The sequence below is a fragment of the Convolutriloba macropyga genome, chromosome 7 (genome assembly GCF_964194025.1).
Source record: "Convolutriloba macropyga chromosome 7, txConMacr16.3, whole genome shotgun sequence".
NCBI classification, from domain to species: Eukaryota; Metazoa; Xenacoelomorpha; order Acoela; family Convolutidae; genus Convolutriloba; species Convolutriloba macropyga.
Window position 1 is genome coordinate 30,541,010 of NC_134474.1, and position 22,056 is coordinate 30,563,065.

At 36.3% G+C, this 22,056-nt stretch overlaps 1 protein-coding gene across 1 annotated transcript in view; it reads right to left on the reverse strand.

The window, feature by feature from the left end:
- The window catches only part of LOC142343008 (uncharacterized), a 79,472-nt gene that overhangs the window by 27,065 nt on the left and 30,351 nt on the right, over window positions 1-22,056 (reverse strand). The window contains exons 7-12 of the mRNA XM_075394690.1: window positions 16,806-17,272; window positions 11,006-11,924; window positions 10,365-10,682; window positions 9,514-9,691; window positions 7,513-7,628; window positions 252-4,741 (exon numbers count right to left, since the gene is read on the reverse strand). Coding sequence (XP_075250805.1) covers window positions 252-4,741; window positions 7,513-7,628; window positions 9,514-9,691; window positions 10,365-10,682; window positions 11,006-11,924; window positions 16,806-17,272 — 6,488 coding nt within the window. The remainder of the gene's footprint in view (window positions 1-251; window positions 4,742-7,512; window positions 7,629-9,513; window positions 9,692-10,364; window positions 10,683-11,005; window positions 11,925-16,805; window positions 17,273-22,056) is intronic.

Genomic DNA, 22,056 nt, shown 5'->3' on the forward strand with positions numbered 1-22,056 from the left:
GCCATATTCGAATGCATATATGGTCATTGTCTTCTCGGATAGACTCGGAAAAAACTCGAGGGCACAAAGGTCTGCAGAATGGCCCGGAGAGATCAGATCAGATCTTCAACCTGGAACAACTTAGTCCACAGCCCTAAGGCATGCGATACCATGGTTAGCGAACGCGCTTGCTTCAGTCAGCTGTGGGCATCAAGCATCCGTCTGCCTCCCTCACAATGCACAACATATGGGGGAGGTACATATAAACTAACCTGAAGTGAACATCGCGTCTCCTCTAAGAAATCCCTCAATTGCTTCTCTCGACATTTCGTTTCTTCCAGAAGCCGGTTCAACCAATCAGTATAGTCCCCAATTTCATGAACTTGTTGCTTAACCCGCGCCAACACTGCCATATTACCCGTCATGTCAGCACAGCCGCTATCATCATGTGTAATGATACCACGTGACTGGATCACTCGATATAGTGAACTTTCAATTGCTTGAACTTCTGTTTTGTACTTCGAGTGCACTTGGCATACCTGCTCCTCGTATGCTAATTTAGTCGAACATAGTTCCTTCTCAAACTCACAAATTAAATTCTGTCGGATTTCTGCTAAGAAATTATTGCTACTAAACTCAGCTTCGCTCCGTATTTGATGTTCCAAATTTCGATTAAATTCCGCATTTTGACATTTCAATGCTTCCATCTCCATATTTTGTTGTCGCATTAATTCTTCAATTTTGCAATCGTGTTCTTGTTTTCGACGCTCTAATTCGTCCCGCAACGCAATTTCTTTTTGACACATATCGCGTTCGAACCTCGTTCGCATTTCGAAGACCTCGCAACGCATTCGGTCAATTTCTCGTTCCTTGTCTTCTCTGTAATTCATTTGTCGTTTCACGTGATCTTCGTCACTCGCCTTTCGCTTTTCGACTTCTGACTGAATCAAAAGTTGAGCCGTGCCTCGCGTTTCGTTCACAGTTTCTCGCAACATCGCTTCGAGAGATCGGAATCGGTCACGTTCGCGTTCGATTATTTCACGACATTCTTCTTGGCAACATCCGGAATTGCATCCGTTACCACCGCATTTTTTCCGACTGTCCAGTAAGCCGAATAATTCGTCCATACCGCATACCATCTGCTGAATGCTGTCATTCATATTACACATAATTTTTGAACCGCCACACGGTTGGCATGTATTGTTAATTTTGTCGCCACCTTGCGGTGGTCGCAAACATTGAGGTCCGTTACAACATGAAGGTCCCAAACAATTGCAGTTTGTATTTTCATTGTTTTTAGAATTTTCGCTAATTTTAGAAAGTAAGTCTTTAACCTTGTTGCAATACTCGTGAACAAGATCGCTAATTCCGTGAGTAACAGCCGGAATCGCTTGATAAATTCCGCAGGCAACTATCTCGTCACATATCTTTTTAGCCTTTAGAGACTTCAACTCGCAGTAATTTCCGTCGTTTGATTTTGCATCGAACATTTCGGTCATAGCAAGAAAACTGTCAATCAAATTTCGCCCAACTTTTTCGGCCAATCGGCAACATTCAGATTTAATATGGGACTCCAGTTCAAAATTGAAACCTTGAAATTTAGCTTCTTGAGAGCTTTCAATTTCACGTTTTGCTGTTTCTAACTCAGACATTACTGAGTTTTTGTAGTTTTGTACGTCTTCACAAGCTTTGGCTTCAAGCCGGTTTTCGATTTCAAGTAAATACGCTGAATCGTGCAGCTTTATACAAGGAATGCCATTTTTACTCCAAATTGAATCATGAATGTTTGAAGACTCTACATTGTCTAACTGTATTATAAAGTCAATGACTTTTTGACAAGTTAAGTTTGAACAAACTTCAATTAACTCACAGTTTCCTGAATGTCGAATTACGTCAAGGGAAACACCTGTGGGCATTGTGCCCAAAATCCGGGCAATTATCTCTGGCGATGGCGGGCATTGTGTGTACAATAAAGGGACGTCACACGCTGTTGTGACTATCCTTAACTTTCTCTCAGAAGGCATGCTTAATAATACCTTTAAAAGTATATCGTCCGATATAAATTGTTCCAGAGATATTTCGCTTAGAATTCTTTGCATCAAAGTATTTTGATCCTTCGTCTTAAGACTAACAATTTCTAGAACTAGTTCTTCTATGCTAGGATAGTTCATAAGTTTCCTAACAGCTACGTCCGCAAGTAAATGCCGCAGCAACATAGCGCGGAGTTGAAGTTCTGTTTTCGATATTGCTTCAACTGTATCTGCTTCTGGCATTGAATTGAGCAATTTTGTAACGGGTTCGACCGGTACGCAATCTTTAGGGGGCACTGTCAGTAACGTTATGAGACATTTCTTGGCCAGTTTCAGAATTTCCTTGGTCGCAACATCAGGCAAGCCATGCAAGTAATCAATGACAAAACATCGTATTTTATCATGTTCTTTCCGACACAATGGTCCATAGGGCTCCATTAGACATTGCAGCTCCTGCATAAGATCTTGCATTTCAGTTGGACGTTTTGACTTCAGAGTTTTCTTCACAATGTCATTGGGAAGGTCATCAATTACAATCATGTCCAAGAAATCATAGCGGTCTTTCGGTGACATACAAGTCACAATTTGAACCAACTCACAGAGAGAACTGTGTTCATTCGGATACGGTCCGACCTCTTGATAAATTCTTCGACGTTCGTCAACTTGTATCAACGATAAATAGTATTGCAACAATTCTCCGGGAAGCTTATCGCAAGCAAGTTTTATAATATGCGCTTGCTGAACTGACGTGCATTGCTTCAAACCTTCTATCAATACAACTTGCAACTTTTCAGAGTCTTGGATCAGTCTTTGGTAGTAATCTATATGCGCATCTTCTATCAGCTGCCACTGTTTCACGAGATCAAGATCTTTCACAATTTCAATTAAATCCAAATATGAAGGAAAGTCTATGGTTTTCAAAATCTGCCTTTGCTTTGCTTTCAGTTTGTTTTTCAGAAAATCTGCGACCGCAGTTTCAGTCGCAGGAATAACAGCCATTCCTGAAGATTTCACAATTTCAAGCTGTTCATGGTCAGACATCGTTTTGAGACTTTCGACCATATCTTTAATGGTCGGATTTCCAATTTCGGCTTGACGCACAGCTCTGTGACTTTCGTCCGGTCGAAGTGTTTTTAGACCATCAGTTACTGACTCTTCCGAACTTGGTGGTTTTATATTAGCCAGTCTGAATATCCGCTCAATGTCCATTTTGGAACAAGCTTGCAATCCTTGTACAATATCGTCGCCATCAGGAATGTAACATATCGATTTCATTATTTTGCGAATGACTTCGTCCGTATGGCGTTTCATAGATTGAGAAATCATTTCTGTACTCGGAAGCGCCAGAATCTCAGACGCCAAAATTGCTTCCTCGCCCTCTTGCGGTGTCAAATTTCCCAAAAACATGCTCACATCCTTGGGTGTCAACGAAACTTCCGTCGTTGTTAAAATTTCTCTTCGTAAAGCGCTGTCAACACTGCTTAACATTTGAATAAGTTCATTTTTGGATGGAACATAACCTACATTGACTAAAAAGTCACCTTTTGAATTTATTGCTTGGAAGCCTTCTTTCAATTGTTCCTCAGTTGGCAATGCTTTTGTTCTAGAATCTTCTAGAAACTCTCGTTGTTTATCAATGGTCAAATTCTTAAAGCCACTGAGTGAGTCTTCAAACGTTGGTGGGTAGAAACCACTCATTGACAAAATCTGTCGCATTTTTTCTTTACTAAATGATGTCAAACTTTCTGCAATTCCTTTTTCTGTCAAAGCACAAAAATTTGCGCCTGATTTGTTTAAAATTTCTTCTTGCTGAGCTTGTGATTTGGTTCTGATGACTTCCGTCAACTCATCAACAGAATCGAAGGAAAAACCGGCTTCTTTTAAAGATCTTTTAACTTCGTCAGTTCTTAAGTGCTTCAAAGTTTCCAGCAAAAGTGGTTCACATAACGGGGGTTGAATGCCGACACAAGCTATAACTTGCTGCTGATCCAAAGGGCTTAAAACTTTCAATCCCAGCTCCAGTGTCGCTTTATTAGCTAGACTGCCAGATGTACAGAAAACCCGGTTGGCAAATTCGTGGCCTTTGTCTCTAAAAGTTCTAACGCAATCTTCCTCTAAAGGATAAACGTTAATTCCAGCACTGTGCAGCATTGTAGAAATATTTTCAGGATTTGTATCTCTGAACGCGTATATTATATCACCTGGTGTTGGCTGATATTCAATCAAATTTAAAACTTGGCGTTTTGATTCCACACAAAGTTGTCGCATAAATCCCGCAATTTCATCAACACCTGGTATATAATCAACCGTTTTCATCAGCTTTTGTTTGAAATCTGATGAATATTTATTGAATCCACTGAAAACTGAAGGGTCAGAAACGCCAATTTCAGAAAACAATTGTGCTTGCGCAGCTTCGGTCAAGTAAGAGTAGGACTTGATCATGTATTCGACGTTGAAAGGAAAAATTTCCGCATATTTCAGGACAGCCAGAATTCTCGGTTGACTAAAATTTCGTAGTATCTCTCCTAAAGTCTGCTCACTGACTCCAATTTTTGCCAAAAGGTCTGTCAACTCTTCGGAGCTGAGTTTGCCAACCAACTCTTCGAAGTTTTCCTTGCTATAGATATCGGTACCAGCTAGTTTTAGAGCTCGATGCACTTGGTCTGGTCGATGCTTTTTGAGAGCCTCTACTAAGTTTTTCTCTTCCACGAATCTGGCAACGTCTCCAGCTCCTTAAACATTGAATTATATATCTGAAGAAAAATTCAAGTTCCTAACGCTGATTAGCCTAAGGTTATTAATGTGTACTATGCCTGCAAATAGAAATGTATTAAAATCTGTTCATTTAAATCAAACAGCCAAGACAGAAAATCTGACCAGAAATTATATAATGGTTGTTATACAGAAATCTGGGGGCAATCAGCTATCACGGTGGTTTGGGTGGTTTGGAACCTCTTCAACACAGATAGTTACCCGGAAAAGAATAAAAATAGCCGGTAAATTGCCGGAAAATAGCCGCAATAGACGCTTGTGGCCTACCGTGAATTGAAACAACTAAAGAAATAAGATTGACAGATCAACTACCAGCTTTTTAATAGACCTCTAGACTTTTTTGGGTTATCATTTGGGATGTCATTTTTAGGGCTGTCATTCTTGGGCTGTCATTTTTATGAGACATATTTGCTTTACAAAGGAAAAAGCCCCATTGGAGCTTTTTCAAAATTAATATTAGATATTTAAACTCAAGACTCTATTACTCAGGAATTAGAACATATAAGTTTGGCACTACTTAGATGCACACTATTGACCTTTAATTAGTAAATGTTCGTAAGTCACGCAATTGACCTAAAAGCAAAAATGACCTCACAAACACAAGTTTTAACTACAAAGCAGTACAAGTTACAGAAGTCATTAAAAAATCAATTCCAAGAAGTCAGGGTAAGACAAAACAAAAGTCTGTTAGACGATAAAAAAAATTAGGAACGCAATAATAGCCGCCTGGAATTGCTGACGCGGCTATTAATAAAGTACGAAAATACATTATATAACATTTTGCAGACAAAGCATTCCGGGATAAAGTAGCTTGAAGGAAACAGATATAACCCGCGACCAGAATTCTCAAAAATTGAGAAAGATCTCATCAAAAAACTACAAACTATGCTTTTGGCAATAAAAATCTATGGAATTAAGTTTTGTTAAAAATTGGACCTCAACCTCAAGCCAAATACGCAATATGAAAAGAGTAGTTTGAAAAAGCACTCTCTTGTTTGCCAAAAATTAATATTAAAAAACAAATTTGAACGGTTGCGCCGAGCCCCATCCCTTCCCCTTAGTACCACGGAGAGAATCGCCCCCTTCTGGGCTATAATTTAGCACAAGATTAATCGGCCTACAGTTTAGATAGCCGAATAAATGTTTAATCTCAAATGTGGACCACTGTCCACGCCCATGCCTCTGATGCGCTGCGGGATGTAATCCGGCAAAATAAGCCGTAACGCGCGCAAAGCGCTCGCACCAACCCGCCAGTCTGAACTTCTTTTCGCTTTGTATTCCAATGCAGCTAACTAACACTGCATGGCGTTTTTAATTCTATTTAGTTGAACATAGTATGCGCATACTTAAAAAGTTAATAGTCGTCTCTCATTGGTTAATAAACCACTTGCTTAAATTCTATTCAAGAATAGCCCCACTTTTTGCAAAGAGGGCAGTTGATGAAAAGATTCCATTTCCAATGAATTCAAATGTTTTTGTTGTCATCTTGGTCTTTTTTGTCTACCACTGTTCTGTCTCAATACGTTCAAAAACAATTTCAAAATACATAAAATAACCTAACTACCATCTACTATTGTGAACTCATCTGGAACAGAGCACAATCTATTTGATGTCAAGATATTAAGATGTCTCTTTGATGGCTTGTATGGAAAAACTTCGTAGACTTCGTGGGTACCCCATTTTTTAGGTTTCCACTTTTGACGCATATAGCTTTTTCTACACTCAAAGTGACAATGAACTCTGACCTGGACCCAATAACGTATTTTTCTTCTGCAGTTATATAAGTTATGTATATCATTATTCTCGAATTTTGCAAATCAGTTTTCTTTGATAGCATTTTTGAACCTTTGATTCTGTAAAAAATTCTTTAAAAATTGAATGAACAAGTGTCGATTCAGACTACAAGCATGAACAGTATTTGCAACTATTTTTTTACTTTAGTCAGTGACAACAACAGACAAAATTTATAATAATGACTTGAGCAAAGTCTGTAGAACCGGAATATAATAACAAAATAACAAAAACTTACTTTCTGAACTCGCAAGTTTTAATCAAATTTGAAACTTACATTCTGCCCTTTTTATCAAGACAATTCTAATAGTCTAGAGACGTTATAGAGATGCACCCACCCTTTTTCGAAACAAAAACATTAGTCGAATCCTACTTATATGTCAAAGCAGATGAAGTCTGATTTTCCAGATAAAAAGATAATCACTTCTTCGCCCTCCGTACGAGATTTTCAAACACATTTATAAGCAGACCATCATTAATCTGTAACACTTTCTAAGCAGAACTTTGTTTCAATCTGAAATATATTCGAGGTTTGTGGGTTTGTGATGCGCTACTAATGACGAACTCAATGTTTTCAAGAACGTGTGTGAATCCTTTTTCATGAATTAAACCAAATTTAAGGTTAACAGACCGTTATGGGACGAAGGGAACTATTGAGAAGTTTTGTGAAGCTCAGATACTAACAGAAAGTTACTATTAAGACTTTCAAAACCTTTATTTCTTTTAAAAATACAAAAAAATCACATTGACGAAAGCATCTGAAATATATCATTACAAGGACCAAGAACCATTCTGGACCACAAGACCACAAGGACCATTCTGTCGCCTTTCAGGATATATTCTATATAAGTTTTTCCTCCAAATTAGAATGGAGCTGTCAACATTTTGTCTTTATAACTTATCTGTTGTCTATCACAAACAATTCATACTTTCCCTTTACCTTCTAATATTGCCGCCGACTGGTGCTCTGTTGTGAGGTGTTTGAGACCTTTGACAACTGCCTTCAACTCTGGGATGTAATTGATTTTGTCCAGCAATGACGAGATGGCTTCACTCCTAATAAAGTCAGTTTAAGAGCACCTTTAACATTAAATAGTCAAACGAACACAAGCCTTAGAAAAATCCTTAGAACAAATCCCGCCAGAAGAAATAAGCCGCCTAGTTACGTTAACGCAGTTTGACAGGAGGGAGGATAATTTTGCTAGGAACAGTACAAGCAATGACTCCAAATTGGAAATTGGTTTATTGATATCGACCATTCTCTTGAATGTGAATTGTGTAATAATTGCTCTCTCCGGAACTCACTCGATCATTGCTTGAGATCATCAAACTTAACTAGATCCAGAAAAAATCAGTTATAACTTAACCCATTTTGTTAATGACTCGCTATGAACTCTAATAGTTGAAAGCATAAATTTGATATGTCCCAGTTGTGATCCCATGAAAAAACATAACCGACTAAACGTCGGAAGAATTGCTCTCGAACGACTAGTGGGAGCTCTACTCAATTGCAGCCTGCTTCAGTCGGGGGGGGGGGGAGGGGAGCCTAAATGGGACTAAGAAGTTCAATAGTGGGCTTCAAATAACCACATTAGAGGTTAACATATACCACTATTAAGATTTAAAGTAAAAAAGGCACCAAATCCGGCGCAATTTTCATTTGACGTTTACTATTAAATTGCCGCCAATTGAATTAAGCTGCTTGAAATTGTGATTGAGAGAGAATCTTAGATCACGCGAAACGCAAAAGATCAAGGGCGTAAGAGTCACTTGAAAAGTCAAAAACCGTCGAGCGAAAATTTTGCATAAAAAAGACACACACGTTTACAATAATTGCTATGAACTTCGTTCAAGAGCAATTAATTAGCGTATTTCTCTGAATTTCCTTGACACCCAAGCAATATTAAATTGACTATTTAAAATTAATGGAGTTAACAAACCGGACAAAGATTAAACGTTCTTCACCGGATCTAGTTAGTTTTGCATGGCTTTTTTGTATACACGTTATAACGTCTGTATTCAATAAGTACAAAACATAGCGGACTAACGTCGGGAGAATTGCCCTCAAATGACTGACGATCAGTTGAATTCGTCAGTAGCTAGTTGCGCTGATTGAGCAAGTTAGCTTTAGCTTAATTGAGGTGGGGTGGGGTGAGCAAGAAGGACGCATATATAGAAACTAGATAGACATGAGACTCTACGAAATGCCTAACAATTTCTAAGACTCCCATACAAAATAAAGGAAAACATAACCGACTAACGTCGCGCAAATTGCTCTCAAACGACCGGCGACCAGCCCTAAGCCCCTAGGGTCCCTTACGGCTGCTAGCATTAGAGGGGCTGAGGGAGTGGGGGTCAAGCAATGAGGGAGCGGGGAATTAGATGACTGGACGAGAAAAATGTCCAAATCGCCAGGTGGAGGAGGGCGGAGTGAGGATTGTTTGTGGGGAGGGGGCCTGAGAGCAGGTCATACGATTTTAAGACTTTAAGACTAAGAACCGCCCTTCACACAATGAAATTTTCAGAGCTTTGGTGGGGGCCATGGGGGTGGAAAGAAAGAGCTCAAAGTTGAAGTCAAGATCAAAGTTTCGTCAGCTGAATAAAAAGCTGTAGAATACTAATATTCCTCTTCGAGTCAGTAAAATGACCACAGCACAGATATGTTTGTTACAAACTTCGTTTGAGTGCAATTACCATTAAATGCGCTAATATTTACCATTTTTCGTAAATTATTTTTATTTGGTACAGATATTGAACAAAATTGAACACATTTTGGCTCTCGCTTTTTATTTGAGGTTTTATTGCAGTTTTGAAACAATTTCTTTAGTTGTACGTTGCTTTTTGGTACCGTGGTGTATATTTTGGCTTATTGTCATGAAGAATGTATTAGATAAAAAGTTGACATTCTTAGTTTGAAAAAAAAGGAATTTATTCTACTGACTTGAGTGTTTTCATCATGACAATGACTTCATCCTCAGTTGTTTCATGCGAACTCAACAAGTCCTCCATCAATGATTTGATTTCTTCATTAGACAGGTTCTCTTGCACCAGTCTGCTCAGTTGTGCCATATCGGGTGTGAAATTGATGTCCATTACCAACTCGTTGCGACTATGCGGCTCTAAAACGCATGAAAATTCTCACAATACTGTCCTGAAAAACTGAGTTAAGAAACATTATGGCAGAACAATTTTTAATATGGCAAAAATTTTGAGTTAGTCTCTCAATGTTTTCCTGTTCCAGTGACTATTTTCTTGTTTCATTATACTCACTGCCGATTCCCAGTCTTACAAAGAACTTTTTCTTTAATATTATTCGCCCCCCCCCCTTCTGACATTTTTATTCATTTTCCCAGGTTGGATAACTAAAAGTTACAGTTACCACAATTCATATCATGTAGTGCTTCACCTTGCCAAATAGGACAATGGAAGGTTACGTGTGTATGAAAAGAATTTTGAAGCAACAAAATTGATTTTTCGATTGAGCGGGACTAAATTAAAGGAAATTGACACGGCTTTCGACAGATGTGATCAAACGGTGAGATGAGGCTATAGCTGCTCAAATGATGTTAAATAAATAATCATTAAACAGCTAAAATATTACAATAAATTTAAACAATTGGCTCAATTTTGACTTTGCTTTCAGCTGCCTCTAATTTGCGGTCTTCATTTTCGACGCAGAGCCAACAATTTAGATTACCAAGTAAAAACTATCAAAACGAAGCGCTAAAATATTGATCGGAGAGTTAATCAGTAGCAATAAAAATTGGCCAATTGTGCTACAAATATACGTACCTATATCTCTTAGTATCCGAATCATCTCTTCCCTAGCTGGAACAAAATTCAAACTGGCAAACAGTTCTTTGTTTGATGCTGGACCCAGCTTTCTCGCACATCTAATCACTGCCTCCGTGTCTAAATCAGGAGTCACTCCCGATTCTCTCACCATTCGGTTGAACTCGCTTTCGTCCAATTGCTTCACCATCTCTAGCACTTCTTCATATGAGTTGAAGTGAATTGAGTTTGAGGTCAGAATGTGTTTTACTCGGTTAGCCTCTAGATGCTTCAGGTACTGACCGACCGCAAAATCTGAAGACTCTATCACGTTCATACCTGAACATCAGAAAAAGGTATGAAAAAGGCTGAAACCTATAATATGGATCTGTAACTCCAGGGTCTTTTTCCGGTTCGAAAATGATGTTTACATTAAACGCTACTTTTATCTTGGACAAATTTTTCTATGGAGATAAATCTTACCTGAAAAAAGTTGAGGTATATTAATAATATTTAAATAAGCTAAAAATGTAAATGGAAATAAGTAAAATGCGAATAACTAATTTATGGCAGCAAACTATCTCTTGCAGAACGCTTGAAATTTTCTATGAACAAAAATGTTTCTTAAATAGGAATATCAGAATAAACTGCTGCAAAGTAACCTGCTTGACATACAACTTTGAGATGATCTACTGGGCTCATCCGTTTAAGCAACGCAATTGCCATCTCCAAATCCGCCCCCGACCCCGGAACAATGCCAGACACCGCTTTTTTGGCATCAGACGCACTCAAATTGGCTAAACCACATTTCAACTCCTCCAAACCCAAACAAACACTCCTCCCTGACATTGTCAACGTCGTATGAAAATCTTCAGTCGTCATTTGGCGAAGTGACATAGCTGTCAACTCTTTGTCAGCGTGGAACTCAATCATACGAAGACCTTGATTAATTAGCTTCTGGTTCGCCCCCTCTAAGTCCTTCGCTACTTCGTTGGCACTCGTGACTGGCCCAAAAATTGATCGAGGTAATATAACTCCGGCCGAAAGAACTACTGCAGCCAACGTGCTTACGTCATAATTGCGCAACAGCTCTGCAAGTTCATTTACATCCGGGAGGTATCCAATTTCGCGAATGAATTCTTTTTGATTCATGTGAGATAAATCAGCAAAGTATTTAACCATTTCGTCGACCAATGGTTTTACAGGAAGACCACAGTCGTGAACAAGAGTTTCCTTAAATTCGGACTTCGCAGACTTGATAAGTCGCACCAGCTCGTCATATTCATTAAAACAGTCTAAGCTTTCCACAATTTTCTTCTGTTTAACGACATCTAACGACAGCAAATATTCTCTGACAGATTCTTCGTTTTTCATAATGACCTCCAAGCTAGCTGATTGGATGAGTTCACCAAGTTCGCCTTTAGATAGACCTCTTAAGTATTGTGAAACTATTTGATTGCTCAGAACTGAAGATCCGATGTTGGTGAGTATTGTTTGGATGTCTTCATCATTTTCCTTTTTCAAGAATTCAATGACGTCATTTCGATTCATTGGTATTGCCATTTGGCCGTCCAGGAAGATCTAGTAAATGATGTAGTAAATAAGTGTTTTTCTGATAAAAAATGGCAATTTTTAATTTGAAAATGGGAGCGGCGGGGTAAATCTATTCAAAATACGGAAACAATAAATGGTAAAAATTTAATTTTTGGTAGCAAAAATTCAATAAAATAGTTGGAGAATTGATTGCAAACAGGCGCTTCCCATTTAGAATTTAAATAAGAATCAAAAATTATTTGAGAGATTCATTGAAGCATAAGATAAGCAATTAAATGTACGATAACCCAATACTAAAAACCGAAGCATGCAGCTGCAGTTATGAAACTTTGAATTCTGAGAAGGATTTTAAATTTAATCACTTTAAAACAGCGGGCCATAGTTAACTGTTTTACGCTTACTAAAATCACTAATTAGAAAATCGGTAATTTTGTGTGTGTGTGTGTGTGGGGGGGGGGGGGGGGGTTTGGAGGAAAACCTAATAATTTTCAGATGCTGAATGGGTTCAGACTATTGAACGCGACCTGGATACTAGTTTGATTTTGAAAAGGAATGAAGGCAACGTTTTTCATTAGCAGATCGGGTGTTTTTTGTTTTGAAAAGAATGAATGGTTAGAATTGACTGTATATTATTTTCGCAGAGCTTTATTTAATGTCAAGCAACACTTTATCAACGAGTTAATGCAATTTCCATTAGAAGGTTTGTATTAATTTTTTTAATGCGTTCATTAACTATCTGAACTTCATTTGCGTTAATTCGTCAGTTTCACAACTCATTTCTATACCTATAATAATGCGATTCTTATCTCGATTGAAATTACTCGATTTAGGAGCTTTTTGATGCTTATTGCCTAGTGACATTGACTCTCTGTACAAGCAATGACCAGAGTATACCAGAGGAAGCTACAACAGATGAAAATTTGTCGATAGAACAGCTTTTGGAATTCACCACTTTAGTGAGGTAGGAACTATATGCTCAACTGGTTTTTTTTGTTCGGCAATTTTTCTAAAATTTTGATTTTTCCGAGGAGTAACGCAGGTTTAAATTTTTGTGAACCATACCCTGACCTCTGTTGTTTTGATCACACTTTCCAGAAATTTTTCTTAAATTTTGACCAAATTTTACTAAAAACACGATAAAAACGTCCCACTGATACTCTCACTGACTTTAGGTTTAGAGGTAAGAGAGAGTCGATGAAACGTCTGAGCCAACTGTTTTCGTTAAAATTTTGGCTAAATTTTTGAAAAATTTGCATTTTTTCTGTCCTTTGAACGAAAAATGGCATACAATATGCTTAATTGGCCCAGTTTTTCCGGTTTGACCAGTAGTGGAAGCAGAAAAACTGCTCACACAATCTCCGCTTACTCAGATAAGGGCTAATTTTACCTCCATTTACTAAAAAAAATTTCTCAAAATATATTTTAGCAGTTCTTCGCTAAGTAAAGTCAATAGTAATTACTTATTTCATTTCAGGCTTCAGTTTTTAAGAGGTTCTATTTAGGCTCATATGAGGTCAACGAAAATTATAGTGTTTTTGCGAAAAAAAGGTTTCCAATTATTTTTTTTTGTGTCTAAACAATCAAGTGTCTAATCTGGTTTCTAATGTGCCAACAATGTAACTGACTAATGCTTTCAGTATTTACATAACCGTTTTTTGGCTTTCTATCTCGATTAGTGTCCAAAAATAACACTTTATTTGTGATATATTGAATTTTTGGTCAAATCTGGTCTTTTGGTTACAAGTGGAAATTTTTAAAACTTTAAAAGCGAATCAGCAAAACAGAAACGATTTTAGTCTAGTTGTTGAATTTTACAAATCAAAATTTATTCGGATTACAACGGAGCCTGGTTTAATCTATTGAAAAAAGTTTTTTGCCTTATTTTTTATATTTTATTGTTAATTTTAGACCAGATTAATTTCAAATCACAACACAGCTATTGACAGATCAAATAAACGATCAAGTAAAAACCAAAGATCATAAAAGATAATTTCTGCGATAAAATAAAATTTTTTGTTTTCAAGAACATTTGCGTAAAATTGTTGCTGAAATTTCGAGTTCATCTTGTATCTGCTGTTATTTACTACTTTTTTGATTTATTCTGATTAACGACATGTCAAATTGGCTTTTAATTAATTAAAAGTTAATCCTTTCACTGGTTTTTATTTAAAGTTTATGGTTGTTATGATTTATGACTTTAAAAGTTTTTGCTACAAAATTGATTTCGTTTGTTTTTGTTCTGATGCCATTTTGGCTTTTTCATTAAATTGTCATATTAAAACATACCCGGCAGATTGCCGGAATATAGCAGCCTTTGATTCCAATAAGCATGATTTGGATTGAAAGTATAGAAGATATCGAAAAGATTTTTGAAGGAAAACAATTTTTAAGTCCGATTTAATGTGATGGCATTTCGTAGTTGAACATACTTCTGTTTCTTAAAGAGAGGCTATAGGGGCTACTATCAACACCAATAAGCATTAGAGGTGGTAACTAAGACTTATAGGAATGACGTTCAAATAGCGGGCATCTAAAATTGGGCTTTATGGGTTTATCCCGATTCTATTTCAGACTTCTATTTTTTATTCTGACTCTGTTCATTTTGAATTGCTTTGCCGAGCAACTGATGTTCAAATTCACTTTTAGCAGAATGAGAGAAGAGAGAAACTAGCCTAGAGAAGTCAAAAAGATTTCACGCAAAATGCTGAAAAAGCGGCAAAATGGAAAAGCGAAAAAAAAAATTCGACGAAGTAAGAAACATAGCAGGAAAAGTCCTGACGTACAATTCAAAGAATTTTCATTGACTAAACTGAAAAACTAGACCTAGAATGGACTATGAGTGAATTGAGAAAACCATTTTAAAAAAATTAGATCAAAAAATAAGAAAAAAACAAAAAATCAATGTCAAAATGCCGCATGTGAACAAAAAACCATTAGCGAGAAACCGAATTTTTGTTCACACATCGTTTTCTCACTCTACTTTAAAATTACAGCGAAAAAAATTCACGCCGCAAAACCACTCGCTTTTTCGCTCCATTTCCTGTTTCGGCGTGATCAAAATCACTACTCCAATTTGACTTCAAAAATCATGAAAATGTGTGAACAGATCTTTAAAAAAAAGACAGAGCCCCAATACAATTCAAATTCTTTGAATTGTAAAAAAAATAGGAGCGCTATAATAGCCGGCTGAGAAGACGAGGGCGGCTATTAAAAACAGATACAAACTGAGTTTTGTCCTTAAAAAAATGTTGTTTTTTATTTGACTTTGTTGTTTATCTTGTCACTTACTCGCCTTTATGGCAGGTATCATCGGACCCCTGATTAGTGCTTGTTTATTAGTATAGTTGTTTGAGATCAAAGCGTTTCCAAATAGATCCACCAATCAATTTCAAACAATATGCCAATTTTTGAAAGTTTTGTAACTCCTCCTCATTTGGTAGATAATTATGTCAAAACGTGGTTAAGTGGGTCTCAAAAACTTGATTTTGGAACTGGGTCAAAAACATGGTTTCGAACAATATGTATGAACGCACAATACCGAGTCTCCCTGTTGTCCTCATCTTTTTTCCCAGGATGCAATACGTTTGCTGAAAAATAAAAACTTTGTTTCTCAGCAAAATTTGTTTTTCCCAAACTACAATCATAAAAACTTTTTAGGGGTTAGTTTCCTGAACAATTCCAACTAAAATTAAGGAAAAATTGTTAACTCATAAGCTAGAATCAGTCAGTTTTTGTTATAAAAACTACCTTTTAACTGCCTTTTGTGAGCTCACTGTGTGCTGCGAGACAGTCTTTTTTCATTTTCCAGCCACTAGCTTTAATTTATACAGCCCTCGCCAAGAAAAAGGGTACTTCTTCACCTGACACAACCCCTGATTCCAGATTTGTATAATAATGTTCATTACAAGCGTCTACCGGTACCATATTTTGCGAATAAATTTACTCTTTTTTAACCAGATTTCACTTTTCCTTTGTTATTACATTGTGTGCGAAACATACTTTCGTATTTCACTAACGAAATGGCGGTGCCTTATATGGACATTCCAATCAGTGGTTTTCACCTTTAAGCTGGAAGTTGAAAAGAGAAAACTGCTTTTCACCCCAAAATATGTTTGACGGATGCGTGTTCCACAAAGACTTGTAACGCAGAATACTTGCAGCATATTCCCTCATTTTAGTAATCTTAAAATATGAAATCTTAAAACATTTAAATCTTGAAACAGCAATAGGAGTAAAAGGAGTAAAAGGATTTAATTTTTGTGAAATGCCCTTACAGCCGAACGTAAGTACGTTTCACATTTATTTGATCCTATTTTTCATTTTAAGGCTCTTAATTGCTTTGTGGAAACCACTTTCCTAAAATTTAAGCGCCTTACGCATTGAACGGAAAGCGGCACCTCTTGAAAGTTCTTTGGAAGTAGATTTTTATCGGTTCCGTTACACTCTCGTAATGATAACTAAGTTTTTATAAATAATTTTTAAAAAATTTGTACAAAATTTTTCAATTTTGCTGATTTTACAAACCCATCAAAATTGACCTTCGTGCCAGTTGTGCTGGATTGAATCGCCATAAAAGCATTTGCGCACGCTCAATTTTTTTTGTTTACATGGTTAATCATTTAGAGTTGCATAATTTAAGGGCCAAATTAACTGGGTTCTTTGTGTGACTCATTTAAAGAACATCACTGATGTTTTGGGTACTTTTTTATATCTTTTGTGTAAGAACGATTTATTGAGTGTCTATTTTTAAGCAAAACTTACGTAGATTGCAGCAGAATAATCTTGTGTAAATCAGTGCTATCGTTTGCACATCAACACTTTCAATCTTTTGACTATGTCAGGTATATTTTGAAGCAATCTGTTGCGATTCATCTTAATGGGACATAACATATAAAGTAATCCACTAACCTGACGTTGCTCATCATTCGTTAATTTCTTCATCTTTTTTGTAACTGCCGCCTCGGAGGGCAAAATATCAACAGCGTCCAACAGATTTTGTCTCTTCAATTCTGGATAACTTGTCAACTCTTCTGCTATATCTTCTGGACTAGGTTTCGGCCGTATTTGGGCAATTTCAACAGTTTCACGTGCAACAGCGGGGTTCATTGTTTGCAAGGCTTCGATAAGGTCAACTTGAGGAGGGGTGTACCCAATTTTCTTAACGACATTTCGTTTGTTAGTTTCGTCAAGTTCTTCCATTGCCTCAACAATCTGGGCTTTTGTGGGAGCGTAATTGATTCGGCTAATCAACTCTTCAAGGATTTTTGGCTTTAGAGTCTGTAGGTACTCTTGCGTGGATTCCATTGTGTATTTGGGTTTGATGTTGGCGCCGTCCAACACTTGATGTTGTTTTGAATATTCCATACTTTTGAAGGCTAAAATGTTAAGTTACAAGAATTTAATATATTTATTTTTTGGGCGTTAAAGATGCATCAGATCGCCGCGTCTCTAGCTCTAATTTCTAAACACAGCAAGACCTCGATTTATTTTTCGTAGTAATGACTGAAAAACAATTTCTCTCAGCCATCGTAATCGATTAATTGAAAAACTTGCAATGATCTTGAAAGCAATCTTGCAAGTGAATGTATATACAGGTACAAAGATCCTTGAAAATAATTGCAAGCTTTCCATTTTATCTTGCAAGATCACTGTCATAATCAGTTGCTGCGCAGTTCTTCAAGGACTTAAGCTCAGGCTGGAATTCTTGTATGCTGTGAAAGTAGATCAGTTTTTCTTCGAAACTTTCAAAATACATTCACAGATTATTTAGGTAGTCTGTATGACTTGACCTTGACAACCTTAATTTGGCTAAATATCACCAAAAAGAAATAAGTTGAGCTCAGAGACCAAAATGACCTCTGATATTATTTTCGAGCGCATAGGACCATTATGTACGCTCGACTATGGACTGATCAGAGGTCACTATGGTCTCAGACATCAGCCTGTATGATCAGATTTTCCAGACCAAAATGACCACAACCAAAGCTAACGACAGTCGAGGAAGTCTTTTTTTTATTTTCGAGCGCAGTCGACCAATGCATGTTTATTATCCAGCTAACTTGAGAACATTCACCAAGTCGAAACGAAATTATTCAGGGCTAATATAGATCAATGACGGTCTTTTAACGGCTAATATTGACCGGAGAAGGTCTTTTCTTAAGTCCAGGCCTGAGGCAGCCCACTGAACCGAAACTTGATACACCTTGATCAGACATGCATCTTGTAAAACTTGAAACATCTTGCGAAAGAACTCGATATACCAACGTTGCATGAACATAGCCGACAGATTGCCGAAAAATAGCTGCGATAGGCGATAGACGCTTGTGGCCTTCCATGAATTGAAACAACTAAAGGAATAAGATAGACAGATTGACCACCAGTCCTTTAATAGACCACTAGATTTTTTGGGTTATATTTGGACTGTCAATTTCATGACACATACGGTCTATAAAGAAAAAGCCCTAAAAGAGTTTTTCAAAATTAATATTCGAAAAAAAAAATTCAAGACTAATAATCAAGAATTAGGGCATATAAGTTTGGCACTACTTAGATGCACACTATTAATTAGTAAATATTCATATATTTAAAGTTCCAAAAGTGAGTTCGGAAGTCATTTTTTTTCAGTGAGGTAAGTCACACAATTGAACTAAAAGCAGAAATGTCGTCACCTACACAAATTTTAACTGCAAAACAAATTCCAAGAAGTCAGGTCGTAAGAATCATCGATGAAGACGACGAATTAAAAAAAGATAGCGGGACAAATCCTGAAGTACAATCCAAAGAATTGAATGAAAAACTTAGAAGTAACCTATTTGACCAGCAGATCAATTGAAAAAACCCAAAACACAAACAAATCATCTCAAAAAACTGAGAAATTCAAACAATCAAACAAAACAAAAATATACTCATTGCTAAAACTCTTGAAGTGTTTACCCCAAAGGTAAAATTTGATAACTTTAAACATACCTACTTCAAAAATATGCTCAAAACCAATTTTGTCTCTGAAATCGGTCCAATATATATCTGAAAAAAATCATTGGCCCTTGAAGATCGATAAACTCAGAAATTGTCAGAAAATTTCTTTAACAAACCAAATCAATTGCAATTTATAATGAAATGTTTCTAAAAAGTGTGATATTAATATCTTCAGAATCATTTTTATGTCTAGAAGCTATCCAGTAACCCAATTCCAAGCCTTAAAAACTTCATTGGCTCATAAAGGCAGTACAACCATGCAGTAACTTTATATCAGGTCGTGGAAAAGCTTTTCTAGCATTTGAGAATTAACAAATATCAAATAGTTACACAAATTTTAGAAAAACTATAAAAAAAAATTCAATTTTTTTTCAAGAAAATGCTAAAATTCGGCACATTAAAATGCTGTAAACCATTCCATTGTTAATTGAAACTATGCAGTGTCTTATCATCAAACGTTAAAGAAGATTCCCTGGCCCCTGAGGCTGGCAAAACTCAAAAAATTATAAAAAAAATTGTCAAAAAACTTGGAAAAAATTGCAAAAATTATAATCGTTTTGCGTGTTTGTGTTTGTAGTACCAAAACATATAGCTCGTAAAATGGTCATAACTTTCCCTCGCAGAAGACCTTCATCAAATTTTACAAAAATTTCCGCTTCAGACTAATAAAACAAAAAAAACTCAAAATAATCACAAAAAAAACATAAAAAATTGCACCATTTTGAGCCCAAAACACCTTAAAAGGACATTTTAACCTTAAATTAAAGCCATCCCAGCAGCTGCACCACTCTGAGCACTTAGCGGACTACTAAAGCCCACTTTGTGCCTCTAATGAAACTTAATGCCCTCTGGGCTTTGCCTGATTATCCCATTTTGAAAAATCAAAGTCATTGAAAAATCTGCGAAGAGATCTTAAAAAAAAACAAAGCGCCCCAAGACAATTCAAATTCTTTGAATTGTAAAAAATCACAATGTCCCCAATTATAGCCACTATCACTTCGCGGCTATTAATAAATGTTAACAAGATCGTTGCAAGATCTTACCAAGGTAAACCAACAAAATTTTTCGACAGCTGTTGACTAAGTCTTGACAAATTTTGATAAACTTCCTATAATTTCCAACTGTTTTTTGATGTACTTCAGCACAAGAAAAGGGAAAAAACATATCCCTGAGTACTCATATTACAAGGTGAGGGTAAAACAGATCAGTCGAGGTTTTCATCCTTAAAACACTGGATTTATTCATTGATATAGACAGATCAAACAGTAAACAGTTGTTGAGAGGAACTGTTAGAGTTCTAAAAAAAACAAATTTGTCTTTGGTGCGGGTCCATGCAATTCTGTTTCAAGTCACTGTCATCATTTTTTGAAGAAAAAACATGAGAAATAGAATAAACAGTGAATTAATTAAATCTGAAATAACAGCACTTCATCTGTTCCCTGGCACAGGATTGTACACAATTGAGTAAAGCATTGGTATATGAGATGGTTAACAGGCTCTATTTCAAGGACTTTATACGTTTCAGCTGTATTCTGATTGTGTATTTGAATTAAAGTGACACGCGTTTTTAATTCTTTTAATTTTGTTGTAGAGTTTGTGCTTTTTCTAGATCTTCTAAAGCTGTTGACCGTAACATAGAGTTCCTATCAGTTTAAAGTACTGTTCAATGTATCTCGGCCGGTTGAAAAAAAGCATAGCCGGAAAAATTCCCCTAAAAACTCGAGGATGTCTTCGCCAAAAAGCAATCTATCGAGTAACTAAGTTTCTGATTGTAGCGGGCATTAAAGAAGAGAAAAGACTATTTTACTTCAAATAAAAAATTAACTAAAAAAATTTGAATCAAAATGAAACGAAAATTCAATCAATTTTTAAATTTGTACAAGTACAAATACAAAAATAAAAAAGTTTTTCAAGTAATCTGGAGGATTTAATTGCTCACACAAAATCGAACACGCCAATATAAGCACAAAAACGTCTCTAATTCTGATATAGAGCGAAAAACTATTTGAAAAAATCAACAGAACTCTTAATAAATTATTTTCAATTTTTTGGGCAAAGAAAAACGCTTGGTACCAAAAAAAATTTTTTGAACATTTATATGAAACTGCCCACCAGCATTAAACTTACATTCAGTTGCAAAAAAAAACAATAAAATACAATAATGGGCCAAAAATCCTAATTAATGGTAACCGAAAAATCCCAAAAACCGGAAAATTAGTTGAAAAGCCTTAAAATCAGCGTCAAACTTCCTTCAATTAACCCAAACCTTCAAAAAGATATTAACACAACCGGAAAATTATAACTTAAGTCTAAGAAACCTCTTAGACAACATAGAAGATACAAGAAACAAACTAAACAGCTTGAAAAAGCCGCATGTGAACAAAAAAATGAAGACACCACTCTCTGTTTTCTCAGATTCCCGAATTTGTTCACTGCAACAATGTTTTCAATTTTTGTTCACTCCCTTAACTTCCAGTTTTCTTGCTCGCTCACTTATCAAAAAAAAAAGAAAATCATAAAGACTCTTCGAGTCTTAAAAAAACATATTCCCGCGTACTCAAAGCAAAAGTGAGGTTAAGTTAAGGCGGTTATGGTTATTTTTCTGGGCTATCTTGCCAGAAGGTTGTTGCACAGGTTTTCTGAACTAGTTTGTTTTCATTGCAAGTGCCATGCCAACATCTTGGCAATGTCACCATTTTTAGTATGCTCTTTCCAAGGTGTATCAGTTTTATGTTCACTGAGCGCGCAGTCAGGTGAGCACTTGCACATTAATTAGTATAAAAAATCCTTTCAATAAGTTTGAAGTTGGAGTGAACTGAACATTTTCTATGTCCACAGTCGTGCCTCTTGTAAATAATCATCCAGCAAAATTTAATTAAGTTTGAAGTCACCACAAGACAGGGGCGTAGGGTACTAGGCCAAAACTCTATTCGGCTTAGCCAATTTGTGTACCTATTAGAAAGCAAGTTTCAACTGTCTTTTTGTAGTCATCAGGCTAATATCAATTAAAAAACTCAAAGACTTTATAATCCACTAGACGCTACAAAGTATTCACTATCGAAATGACTTAACAAATTACATGCTAAAAAAAGCAAATTTTTCAATTTATTAGATCATTTATTTCTTGGTGATGTCTTTGCAAAGAAGTTTGGCAATAGTTACACCTGAAAGAGTGGAAAACATA